The sequence below is a fragment of the Dendrobates tinctorius genome, unplaced genomic scaffold (assembly GCF_039654945.1).
Source record: "Dendrobates tinctorius isolate UK_male_01 unplaced genomic scaffold, ASM3965494v1 ptg000011l, whole genome shotgun sequence".
Classification (NCBI taxonomy): Eukaryota; Metazoa; Chordata; class Amphibia; order Anura; family Dendrobatidae; genus Dendrobates; species Dendrobates tinctorius.
This window is the reverse complement of record NW_027361679.1, coordinates 130,197,544-130,211,612: the sequence shown is the minus strand read 5'-3', so window position 1 is coordinate 130,211,612 and position 14,069 is coordinate 130,197,544. Positions and strand designations below refer to the sequence as shown.

At 44.1% G+C, this 14,069-nt stretch overlaps 1 protein-coding gene across 1 annotated transcript in view; it reads right to left on the bottom strand.

The window, feature by feature from the left end:
- Window positions 1–14,069, bottom strand: part of CACNA1S (calcium voltage-gated channel subunit alpha1 S) — a 387,018-nt gene that overhangs the window by 290,429 nt on the left and 82,520 nt on the right. Inside the window, exons 5-7 of the mRNA XM_073547926.1 lie at window positions 8,476–8,615; window positions 4,371–4,523; window positions 1,697–1,896 (exon numbers count right to left, since the gene is read on the bottom strand). Of these exons, the coding sequence (XP_073404027.1) occupies window positions 1,697–1,896; window positions 4,371–4,523; window positions 8,476–8,615 (493 nt within the window). The remainder of the gene's footprint in view (window positions 1–1,696; window positions 1,897–4,370; window positions 4,524–8,475; window positions 8,616–14,069) is intronic.

Below are 14,069 nucleotides of genomic sequence, written 5' to 3'. Positions count from 1 at the left end.
ATTATCCACCTTCTAGATAGGACTCTCTCTCACCTGGAGAAACCTGGGAACACTGTGAGAATAATGTTCTTCGATTTCTCTAGTGCTTTTAACACCATACAGCCAGGTCTACTGAGAGACAAGCTGGGCCTTGTTGGCGTGGACCTCCAACTCTCCACCTGGATCCTTAACTACCTCACGAACCGACCTCAGTTTGTAAAGGTTCGGGACAGTGTGTCAGACACAGTGATCTGCAATACAGGGGCACCTCAAGGTACAGTTCTTGCCCCTTTTCTCTTCACACTGTACACTGCGGATTTTAGGTGCAACTCATCTAGCTGCTACTTGCAGAAGTATTCTGATGACTCTGCAATAGTAGGCCTCATCACAGGAGGAGATGAAAGTGAGTACAGAGATACTAACCAAGCTTTTGTGGAGTGGTGTCAGAGGAACCACCTTAGGATTAATTCCGGGAAGACCAAGGAATTGGTGGTGGACTTTCGCAAAAATCCACCAGTAGTGGTGAACATTCAGGGAAATGACATTGAGATAGTCGACACCTATAAGTACCTTGGTGTGATCCTCAATAATAAGCTTGACTGGACCCATCACTTGGATGCAGTGCACAGGAAGGGCCAAAGCAGGCTTTATCTGCTCAGAAGGCTGAGAGCCTTCGGAGTTAGAGGGGCACTCCTTGCATCCTTCTTCAACTCTGTTGTGGCATCAGTCATCTTCTTTGGTGTGGCGTGCTGGGGTAGTGGCATATCAACCAGGGACAGGAATAGGCTGGACAAACTGATTAGAAGGGCCAGCTCTGTCCTGGGATGCCCCCTTGACCCAGTTCAGGAAGTAGGCGACAGGAGGATACTGGCCAAGGTGAGCTACATGGTGCAGAATGATTCCCATTCCATGCATGAGACCGTGACAAAGATGTGCAGTACTGTCAGTGACCGGCTACTTCATCCTAAATGTGAGAGGGAGCATTATCGAAAGTCCTTCCTTCCTGCTGCAGTTAGGCTGTATAACCAGCACTGTCCAAAACGGAGAACGACCCAAACAGAGAACTGATAGATCCAAAGTTGTGACAGTTCGGTTACATTTTTTTTTTTTTTCTTCGTATAAGTACCTACCTACTGTCAATGTAATGCCTTTATGCATCTGTATCTGTACTTGTTCCTGCCTTGCTGCTGTAATGCTCTGAATTTCCCCATGGTGGGACGATTAAAGGATTATCTCTTATCTTGTCTTACTTTGACATTCAATTCAAAGCTGTAAATGCTGGCCCAGACATGGCCCGTGCCATGCTGCAATTTGTACTGTAGGTGAATTGAGGTCACTTTCCTAGTGTCAGTCCCTCATTTGATGTGTTTTGGCAGCTTTGGGCCCGTTTGAAGGTGTTGTGTATGCGTTTGTTTTTGCCTCCCATTAATTTGAATTGTATTCGGCTATGTTCAGTGAATATTTGATGAATAAATTGGCGAATATTGCAAATTCAGTGATCATAATCCGAACTGAACATTGAAATATTCGATCATCTCTACTCGTCACCATTGACAAAGAACTTTTTTGTTTTGCCTGACCCTGTCAGAGTTTAAGATGGCCAGAAAAGATTATACCAAATACAAAAAAATTATTCTATAATAAAATAAAAAATGTGTATCTATATATTGTTTATATTGTTCAGGAAACTAAATCCAAAAACAATAGTGCAACTTACCCAGTAAAGTACTTCTGTCCACCCCTCCATAGTTATACATTGGTATACTGTTAGCATAGCAAAACCAAAATTGTCGAAATGAGTAATGCCATTGTTGGGACCTGGCCACCACCCTCTGCACTCTGATCCATTGATTGAGCACTGACGACCTTGACCTGTAGTGCTACAGGGAGCAGGTTTCTCAATAGTGGCTAAAACATCTGCAAACAGAATTATGAGAATCAATTTAAAAATGCATAATCAGGCAATTCATTACCATGTAAACTATGTGCCTTTAATTTAACTACCCACAAGTACACGAGTTGTTTTAACCGATTCCTGATTGTGTTCATTTTTGTCTTTGCAGTTAAATTTTTTTCACCTTCTTCCAAGAGACATAATCTTTTTCCCCCTTCAGCTTAGGGCTCTTTCACACATCAATGTGTATGTGAGGTGACAGTTTACACACGTAGACTCATTCACTTCTGTGCACATGTCAGTGTGTTTCCCTGTGGTGGTGACAAGTCAGTAATATTTGTGGGGTGAGGTCTCTGCACGTGGTCCGCTGATACTGAGCTAGTGGTAATGAATATGTTCATCTGAATTGTCTGTGTGTCTTGTTGGGGAGGCTACCCTGCACTAGTGAAGCACTTATGCAAGTGTAACAAGGTGGCATGGGGTGGTAGTCATGACCGAGTCTAGCAACAACTGTCCATAAGTACCCCAGCCCCTTGCACATGAAAAAGACAGGTGTGGTCCTAATCCTACAGCATAGTCAGTTACCTTCTTTTCCCGCTCACTGTAGCCACTTGGGATGAGGGTCCAGGAAAACACGACAGGCACAGTTCTGATCCAACAGGGAAAACTTTTCTGTACATGAAACAATGCTTCCTGCTCTTTCCCTGCAGCTACTTAAGGCCAGTCAGTATCAGTCCTTCTGATGACGGTCCCAGTTTCCCAGGGTCCGTCTATACTGCCCGGTAGACTAAGGCAGCGGTCTGAGGGAACTTTGTCCCGTCGTCCGGGACACCTTCTGCTCCTGGCTATAGGAGCGTCCTGCCACGGGCAAGTCTGCCCGGGCACTCACTGGGAGACAGGAACTTCCTGTCCCTTTGAGGCTGCTGATCCAGCCTCCTTAGCTAACCTCTTGCTAGCCCTAATCTAACATCTGCATATGGTATTTTACAATGCACAATTGTAAAACGTTAAGACAAGATAGGACATACAAACACAGCACATGAATAACAGAGTAGTTATAACTAGAGTTGAGCGACTTTGGTCGGATCGGGTTTCATGAAACAAAATTTGTTTCAGATGAAACTCGTCCGACTAGGGCAAAAAAAAGTCGGAATTTCGTCCGAAACCCGACCCCAATGCAAGTCAATGGGGAATAAAAGTCGTCATTGAGTGGATGACATTCATCCACTCAGTGCCGACTTTTATTCCCCGTTGAATTGCATTGGGGTCGGGTTTCGGACGAAATTCCGACTTTTTTTTGCCCTAGTCGGACGAGTTTCAGTCGCTCAACTCTACTCCCACCTCCTGAACAAATGTGCTACTGTAGTATCCCTTAGGGTCCCATTTCACTTAGTGACGCAGCAGCGATCCCGACAACGATGCGACCTGGTAAGGATCGCTGGTGGGTTGCTAGTAAGCTGCCAAACAGGTAGATCTCTTCAGCGATGCAGCAACGATCCGGTGATCCATATAACGACCTCGGCGGTCGTTGGTACCTTGTCACACAGCAGCTTTTCTGAAGATTCCCGCCTGCATCCCTGAGTTCTGCGTCGCCAACGAGGTCGCTCGTTGGGGTCAAACACAGCGATGCGTGCTGGCCAGCGGGACACCGACGATGAAAAAATGGTCCAGGACATTGAAGCACGATCAGCGATATCCAGCGGGGGGGCCGGTCGCCTCCGCGTGTCACATGTAGCGAGATCGCTGGCGAGATTGCTGTTGCGTCACAAAATCGGTGACGCTTCAGCGACCACGCTAGCGATCTCGCTATGTGAGAAGGGGGCTTTAAATGTTGTGCCTATTTCTTATTAATCTACTGTATTTGTAATCTGCCTGAAGAAGGAGCCTCTGTGCTCTGAAAGCTTGCAAACATACTATTTTCTGGTTAGCCAATAAAGGTATCACTCCTAGAATACTTTTGTCACCATTTGGCAGAAAAATATTCACAACTACAGTATGTAATGAATAAAGATTTGTAACTGGAATATTTCATTCAGTGATATCTAGGATGTAGTATTTTAGTGCTCGCTTTATTTTTTTTTAAGCAGTGTATAGTAGCTTATATAAGTTATCTAGCCACTTAAAATGCTCAGAATGGCATAAAATTAAATAAAAGTATCTCAAAAGTAATATTCACTTTATGGATTACCCCCCCACTCCAGTGCTTGTGTTTTTTGGGTCACATAAAGCTCTCTTTACTACCTTCTCTCATCAAGTGCTTTCTTCATCTCCTCTTTTGTGTCCTCCAGACATCTTTTAAGACTTCCATACACAGTAGATGACAATTGGTGTATGGACAATTTTATGCAAATGTATCAAAATCTATTTCTAAAAACAAGCTAGCAATTTTATTATAGTTCTAGAACTCTACTGCTGTTTATAAAGTAAACATGTAAAACTAAACACCAGACATACTTTATACTAATAATATATTAATTTTGATTATTACCATTATTACCTGTTCTTTTATAATAACAAGTCTTATGCATCTTTCCAGAAAACAGCTCCAGTCCGACAATAGCATATATAATTATCATAAAAAGAACCAGCAATGCTATATGCAGAAGGGGAACCATTGCTTTAATTATGGAGTTTAGCACCACTTGAAGACCTTAGGAAATAAAAAAAAAAAAAAAGGTTAAATATTAGTAAATAATTATTGTTGTAGGAGTTCTAGGTACTGCAATGGCTGTAAAAATTGACTAGAAAAACTTAGAGTGCTTAATTCATCGTATCATCATTAATTCATCAAATGTGTTTTGCTCACCAGTCTTAATAAACTGTCTACTGCAATAATATCAGGGGCTGAATGGCAAAATTTAGCTTGGTGGTGAGGGGCAAACATGAAGCACTGGCCCAGAACTCGTCGTGGCCATTAGAGATTGGTGGACCCGTGGATGTCCAGGTTCTTCAAGTTTGTCTGAAATGTCATCCAAAGTCTGGTTTGGTGTCCGAATTTGACCCCGAACTTGACCTTGATCCCAAACCCAATAGAAGTAAATGTTGTCCTGCACGTCTGTGCTTTAAAATGGCTATAAAGGGCAATGGGGCTGCAAAAGGAAGCAACATGTGGGTAAGAGCAAACAAATGTGGATAGGAAAATGACTTACACTGGCATGTAAATTTTTGGGCATCCCTGGTCAAAATTCACATTGTTATGAACAGTTAAATAAGTTATCCTATCCTGGTATGCATGGCCCCTCAACCCCATCCTGGTATGCATGGTCCTCATCCCTATCCTGGTGTGCATGGCTCCTCATCCCCATCCTGGTATGCCTGGCCCCTTCATCCCCATCCTTGTCTGCATGGCTCCTCATCCCTGTCTTGGTTTGCATGGCTCCTCATCCCTATCCTGCTCTGCATGGCTCTCCATCCCTATCCTTGTATGCATGGCTCCTCATTCCTATCCTTGTATGCATGGCTCCTTATCCCTATCCTTGTTTTTCATGGCCCCCAGCAAAAAACATAAAAAAATAAACCATCCTATTTACCTTCCTGTGCTCCAGCGCAGGATCTTGTTCCGGTGCCAGTAACTGATTTATGCTTGTAAGCAACAGCTGCCAGAATGCTCATTGCCCCCACGCCGGGACTATGTGCGTTGAGGGCAATGAGTATTCATTTCTATTAGCACGCAGTGTCAGCTGCAGCCACCGGGCGGTCACTTGTGCTCGCTACTTAAGAGAAATGAATATTCACTTCTCTCCACTCCCATGGGAAGCCTTCTCCCTCCCAACATACAGACCATGTGCTAAACAACAGCCTCCATTATATAGGCTGTTAACCACACCCAGATGTGAGGTTTGTGGGTAGTGGATATAGGCTGTTTACCACACCCAGATGTGAGGTATGTGGGTAGCTAGATACGGCCATCTCTCACAGCTACCTGTAACCTGGTCCCAGGTGAAACAAGCAAACCTCTTAGTGCTTTCATGCACTAGAAAAAATACTCCAGGATACATCACAGAGACAAGCCATCTCTGGGACACATACCTCCCATCGACTACATAACCATTAGCCACACTATACCTTGTACCAAAAAACTGCAGCCATGAGTTCTCCTAAGCAGCTGCCTAGCACTCTGAAAATGAAAATGGTGGAGACTCACAAAGGCTATAAGAAGATAGCAAAGCATTTCCAAGTTGCTGTTTCCTCAGTTTGAAAAGTATTTAAGAAATAGCAGTGGAGGTCAAGATAAGGTCTGAAAGACCTTAAGTGAGAGCTGCTTCTAGTATTGTCTGATAGGCAAATCAAAACCCCTGTTTGACTACAAAAGACCTTCAGAAATATTTAGCAGACTCTAGAAATGTGGTACACTGTTCTACTTTTCAGAGATGCCTGCACAAATATGGCCTTCATGGAAGACTAATCAGATGAAAACTTCTTCTGATGCATTTTGGAAACAAGTCCTATGGACTAATGTTGTTAAAATAAAGATCTTTGGCCACATTGATCAAAGGGTAATGTGTGGAAAAAAGAAGAGCACAGAATTTCAGGAAAAGCACATCTCACCAACCATTAAGCATGGGGGTGGATTAATCACGCTTTGGGGTTGTGCTGCAGTCAATGGCAAGGGGAACACTTCACAGGTAAAGGGAAGAATTAATTCAATTAAATTTCAACAAATTCTTGATGCAACCATAACACCATCTGTAAAAAAGCTGAAATGGAAAAGAGGATGGCTCCTACAAATAGATAATGATCCTAAACACACGTCAAAATCCATAATAGACTACCTCAAAAGGCACAAGCTCAAGATTTTACAATGGCTCTCATAATCTGTGGCTAGACCTCAAAGTAGCAGTGCATGCAAGACGACCCTGGAATCTGGCAGAACTGGAAGAATTTTCCAAAGGAATAATGGATGAAGAAAATCCCTTAATTCAAAGAATTGAAAGACTCTTGACTGTATAGAAAAAGCATTTACAAGCTGTGATATATGCAAAAAGGGGTGCTTCTAGATACTAACCATGCAGGGCGCCCAATCTTTTGCATTGGCCCATTTTCTTTTTTGAAATTTTTAAAATGTAGAAAATGACAATATATATTGTAGGGTTTTTTACTCACTCAGCTGCTGTTGAGGTAGGCACAGGAAGCGGTTTAATTAAAATCTCCAGGCTGATTTATTTAAAGACCCCGTCACACTAAGCGATCTCGCTAGCGAGATCGCTGATTTTGTGACACATCAGCGATCTCGCCAGCGAGATCGCTGTGTGTGATGGGAATCAGCGACCGGCCCCCCTGCCAGTTATCGCTGATCGTGCTCGAGCGGCCAGGGCCGTTTTTCGATCGCTGGTCTCCCGCTGCCCAGCGCACATCGCTGCGTGTGGCAGCGAGAGACCAGCGATCAGCGACGCTGGACGCTGGTTGCTAATGTAAATGTCGGGTATCCAGGAGCGTGTACGCCGGTTTCCAAGGTAAACAGCGGGTATCCAGGAGTCGCACGGCTCCTGGATACCCGATGTTTACATTAGAAACCAGCATCCAGCGTCGCTGGTCCTGATCGCTGAGGCTGTCTATGTGACAGCTCACCAGCGATCAGCCTAACGATGTCCCAGCGATCCCATCATGTCGGATTGTTGGTGGGATCGCTGGGACATCGTTTAGTGTAACAGGGACTTAAGACTTCATAAACCACTCTGCATGAGCAAACAAAAAGACAGCCTTTTCCAGCACTTTTCCAGGATGCACTGCAGCAATCAATCACCTGAGATCCAAATTGTGAATGCCTTAAGACACAGACTGCCATATATAAAGAACCGCAATGCACAGACTGACCTGTGGGTCTTCCGACCCAAGCGTGACAGCTTCATGTACATCTATGCAGTTGGCACGCTCAGGTCAGAAGAGATAGGACCAGTTCGAGCATAGCGGGTCCGATGTTGGTCCAATTTATAAGGAATTTTCAGGAGTGAAACAGATTACTTTAAAAAAAATAATAATTTACAATTTTCATCACATTACCAATACTTTTTCAAAGAGAACAAGTTGTTTGAAATGACATTGGCCATTTAAAGGAATTGTCCACTACTAGGACAACCCCTTTTTAAACTAAATGTTATGCCGCGATAATAAACATAATAAAGCTTATACACACCTCCCGTGCTGATACCTTTACCGCAGTGTCAGCGCTCGCAGTCCCGGGGCTAATATGTGGTGGAATGACTCGTGATGCCCAGTGCCCAATCAGCGCTGGCGTCACTGTCTCCACCTTTGGACAAATTGAACATGAAGAGGAAGTCTGGGCTGCGGGCTGCAGTTGATCTCTCGCTTCTTCTTCATGTTCAGTTCGTACGAAGGCGGAGACAGTGACACCAGCGCTGATTGAATGCTGGCGTCATATGTCACAACACTGCATCACAAGCCCAGGGACAGCGAGTGCCGACACCGCGGGAATGGCACTGGCATGGGAGGTGAGTATAGGCTTTATTATTTTATTGGGTCGAAGATTTAGTTTAAGAAGGGGTAGCCCTAGTAGTGGGCAACCTCTTTAATCTTTGAAAAAACTCTTTAACAAATGTTACACATTGGGTATTTGAATAGATTTGAATGTTATAATTACTTACTTGGAACTCCAGATACAAGACGGAGTGGCCGCAACACACGAAATGCTCTTAAAGCCTTGACATTAAAGCCAGATCCTTTTCCTCCAGGGGCTGGTATACCTTGCAGCTTATTAATTTGCTCTAAGACTACTGAGAATACCCTGTAATTTGAGAACTGCAATTAATTGAAAAAAATAAGCAAATCTGTTTTTCTTAAAAAAAAAAAAAACATGCTCTACCAGGTTTCTATATGTATGCAATATTTTGAGTCCCCCTTCATGTCCCCCCACACACTGCAATATGATCTCAAACAGCAGGATCAGCTCCTAGGGAATCTTCGCTGTACAGCCAACATAGAAGCAATGAGTAGCCAGCAAGCACTTGCTTCATTCAGAGTAAGGCCGGCGTCACACTACCGTAGAATACGGGCGAGTGCTATGCGAAAAAAAACATCACATAGCACTCAGCCCAGTGTTAATCTATGGGGCAGCTCCCATCACCGTTTATTTTCTCAGTCGTATTCGGCGTGCATGTAAAATCACAGCATACTGCAATTGTCACCGAGACTCGGCTGAGACTCACCAATGCAAGTCTAAGGGTGCAAGAAAAAAAAATTGCACAGCACTTGGACCATGCGAGTGCTGTCTTATTTTTACGCACCGGTGTCCTTTGAAAAGCTGGCAATTCATATGCCAAAATCACACCGACAGGTTAAGGGCCTGTCACACTAAGCGATATCGCTAGCAATATCGCGTAGCGTCACTGGTTTTTGTGATATTGCTAGCGATATCGCTATGTCTGATACTTACCTCCGACCGGCTCGCTGATCGTGCGAGAACAGCCTGGACCGTTTCTTGTCGTCAGCTTCCTGCTGGACTTCCTGTGGCGCCGACAAGCGATGCGTGGACGCAGGCGGGAGGACGTCAGGATCACCTCGTCTCACAGGAAAGTAGCGACCCCCGACCCCTGCTATGTCTCTGGTGAGATCTGCCTGTGTGGCAGCTCACTAGCGACCACTTAGCGATGCACCAGCGATCCTGACTGCGTCATATCGCTGGTCGGGATCGCTGGTGCATCGCTAAGTGTGACAGTACCTTTAGAATAGAAAAGATAGAATAGATATTCAGTATACACATAGAACACATAAATATATAGTTGTCATTGACGCACATAATATATATATATACTGTATATATATATATATATATATATAGTAATGCAGTGACCCCTGTGACAGGACAGCTAGGGGGCGCTATGTGGGCTCCCCAGGTCATGCATACAGGCGTTCCATCTGTGGTGATGCAGAAACAGTGACTGGCAGGGTTGTGAATGGCCGATATATGTCACAGGGATGGATGCTCCCTGAGATGTAATCCGGAGTGTTTTATTATTAATGCACGTGAGCACTAATATAATGGTTAGTGCACCTGGGTCCGGGTTGCAGGTAGCTATGACAGCACGTTGGCTCAATGGATAGCCTTGCAGCGCTGGAGTCCTGGGTTCAAATCCCACCAAGGACAACATCTGCAAGGAGTTTGTATGTTCTCCCTGTGTTTGCGTGGGTTTCCTCCCACATTCCAAAGACATACTGATAGGAAATTTAGATTGTGAGCCCTAATGGGGACAGTAATGACAATGTGTGCAAACTGTAAAGCGCTGTGGAATATCATAGCGCTATATAAAGATTATTATTATTAGATGGGAGGGTCAGGCTACCCATATTACCTCACCTTTGGGTGAGGGTGCTGGCTGTACCCCTGTGTTCCTTCAGGACCTGCCGTGAGGTCATGACCAGGTGACCGGCCATGTGATCCATACCTCACCTGGGGGTGGGATTACAGCATACATAATGAAGGTGTGTTTAGCACATGGGAGAGTGGGAGTCTGGATTGTGCACAGACTTCCATGTGTCCAGGTGGGACACTACAGAGTTGTTTGTGACCTAGGAGTTAGAAGGCCTCCTGTGTGTGTAGCTCCTGGCCAACCCTGCTTGTTGGATATCGCACAGCCTGGGGAAGCAGTGCTGGCTTTCCTGAACCAGCGGAACGAGGTCTGTGAGATACCTCCAGAGTGGACGGTCGGACAACCGTGAGTGGCACTGACCTCGGTCAGTAAGATACTGTACTGTCCTATGGAACTGAGTGTTTAACGGACATTGCCCTGACCTGTGTGTGAACAGGGTCTGAGGGAGCAAAGCCATGGTTTTGAACATTATTATTTTATGTTGCCGGACCTAAAGGGTGACTACTCTGCGTTTGTGCTGCTGGGGATATGGAGCAATAAACCCAGGAGAACTTTTAAGGAAATTAAGTCTTCCTGTATGTTATAGCGCTGCCAAGTGAGTGTTCCCCAACGCACTCAGTGAGCGCTACCTTACAATATATATATATATATATATATATATGTGGAGATGAATATTTGATCCCTCGATCCGATCCAGAAAGTCACATTGTATAAATTATATAAATTTATTTGCATTTTGCAGTGAGAAATAAGTATTTAATCCCTCTGGAAAACAAAATTTAATATTTGGTGGCAAAACCCTTGTTGGCAAGCACAGCAGTCAGACGTTTTATGTAGTTGATGATGAGGTTTGCGCACATGTCAGGAGGAATTTTGGTCCACTCCTCTTTGCATATCATCTCTAAATCATTAAGATTTTGAGGCTGTCGCTTGGCAACTTGGAGCTTCAGCTCCCTCCACAAGTTTTCCATGGGATTAAGGTCTGGAGACTGGCTTTGCCACTCCATGACCTTAATGTGCTTCTTTTTGAGACATTCCTTTGTAGCCTTGGCTGTACGTTTTGGGTCATTGTCTTGCTGGATGACTCAGCCAGGACCCATTTTTAATGTCCTGGTGGAGGGAAGGAGGTTGTTACTCTGGATTTTACAGTACATGGCGCCATCCATTCTCTCATTGATGCAGTGAAGTAGTCCTGTGCCATAAGCAGAGAAACACCCTCAAAACATAATGCTTCCACCTCCATGCTTGACAGTGGGGACGGTGTTCTTTAGGTCATAGCGTCGGACTGATGCACCTTGGGCCCACCAGAGAAAATCATTATTGGGGCCCACTATGTAGCTACCTAGAAATAAATATAAGACCACCAAGGAGCCCTGGACAGCACCAGGACTGGGTACCAGTGGTGGCCAGTATGGTCACAGTTGAAGGACTTTTGTTTGTTTTCCCCTCCTCCAAGTTTTCTTTGCGCATGGTTGCGCATCCCTTGCTGAATTACGGGACTAAAACCCTGAAGGGGTTAATCACCCTTGGCAAATAGGAATGGACTGTGTGTGAGACTGCTTTCAGTACTGTGCTGTTTTACCCTTGAACTATTGTTATTTTAACCCTGAACTGCCCTTGCACACGTACAAGCAGCACATTTGTTTTAAAGGGACCGTACTCTACTAAAGGAGGGAGGGGAAAAAAATCTGTGCAGGAGGACTTGAGGAGTGAGCCGGGTCAGGACTATACCGACTGTTGCTGAGTTGGCCACTGAGCCAGCGTGTTTGTTATGGATTTCCTGTGTTTGGATACCTGGAGCAGGAAAAGGACTTGCCCTTGGGACTGGACTGATGTTAGTAAGTATCTTATATGTATGGGTCCCAGGAGCAAAGGGACCGGGGTCAGTGGGACCCGAGTTAAAAGAACTTGAACTCTATATTCCAGGGTTCCAGCCGAGTGGGACCGTGGCCACCAGTGACCCACCGGCAGTATTGGATATAGTCATAGTCTATATAACTGTGAAAATGTAAAATGTTTTAAAATGTTAACCATTTTGAAGCTTACAGGTGCCGCCATGGTCAGGAATGACAATATTTTAGAAGGGAGGAGTGTAAGGGGGTGACCAGGGTCGTCACATGCCTCCCCTTAGTTGGACACTGTTCACATGATTACATGCGGCACCTTGTCATTCACTAATATTAGTGTAATGCAGCTGTATTGTTAATATTACTGTAATGTAGATGTATGTGATATGTGTTGTGTTTAGAAGTAGAAATAGAATAGAGGTTAGCATAGGACAATAGTGGGGCTAGATTAGTGGGGCACATTAGAGATATGGAATAGGATTATTAGCTTAGGTTTAGTTAGCATAGGGGTTTTCCAGAAGGGAAGGGCTACAGAGCAGTGCAGCATAGAGCAGGGGATATAGAGAGCGGCTTCCTGGTTAGGGCTCAGTGGATTTAGGATGCAGAAGTGAACAGTCATAGTCTGCCAGCTGTGGGGATAAAGCTGCTATAGCAGGAAGGGGCCACAGACTGAGTAACACGGGTAGTTGAATCCAAGGAAGTGGAGGCCTGACGGTCTTGGAGGCCTACTGCTACAGGCAACATGCATGAAGGAGACCCAACCAGGAGTGTTCATATTTCAAAAAAATTATTGGCAGACACCACCAAAGTGGCATTAATTTTACAACAGTGGAAATAGTATAATACGGACCAACACATCTTCCACTACACCCAATCCATCAGATGAATACCCAGCCAGGAGTGTTCACATTTAAACAAATGAGGGCCTTACACCACAGAAGTGGCATTAATTTCACAAGAGTAGAAATAGTTTAATAGGGACCGACAGGTCTTCCACTACACCCAATCCAGCAGATGGACACCCAACCAGGAGTGTTCACATTTCCAAATATTATTGGCAGACACCACCAACGTGGCATCAATTTCACCACAGTAGAAATAGTATAATAGGGACCGACAGGTCTTTCACTACACCCAATCCAGCAGATGGACACCCAACCAGAGGTGTTCACATTTAAACAAATGAGGTCCTTACACCACAGAAGTGGCATTAATTTCACGAGAGTAGAAATAGTATAATAGGGACCGAGAGGTCCTCCATTACACCCAATCCAGCAGATGGACACCCAACCAGGAGTGTTCACATTTCCAAATAATATTCACCACCAAAGTGGCATCAATTTCACCACAGTAGAAATAGTATAATAGGGACAGACAGGTCTTTCACTACGCATAATCCAGCAGATGGACACCCAAACAGGAGTGTTAACTTTTTTAAAAAAGGAGGCCTGACACCACAGAAGTGGAAAAACTGTAACGAGAATAGAAATAGTATAATTGGTACTGAGACGTCTTCCATTATAGCTAACCCAAAGGAGCTTTTTTTGGACTTCGTGCGCTGCTTTAATAATATACAAGATTACAGTTGAGATGAAAGATCAATGTTTTTATTCCCAACGCGTTTCGAAGTATGAGCTACTTCTTCCTCAGGGGATGACAGACATGAAAAAATAGCGTTGCTTCCAAACTAAATACACTCCATATTTGAAATTTGGCGCCAATAGTCACATGTTTTTACAAGAAGTTAAAGTTCATATTATATGACATATAAATCTATCACATGGTAAAACACGATCTTGAAAATCCTTATAAAATAACATATTCATTTATTTATTCACAGATAAAATCAAAATTTAAGAAAGAAGAATTTCAGAAAAAATATTTAAACAAACGGAAAAAAAAAAGGAGTTGTATCAGAAAAAGTTACGAACCAGTCGAAAAAAATCGGAGAAGAGAAAAACCAGCAGAGCACTCTATCCACTACACCAGAAAGGGAACAGATCTCTGAAAATCCACACTCCTCCA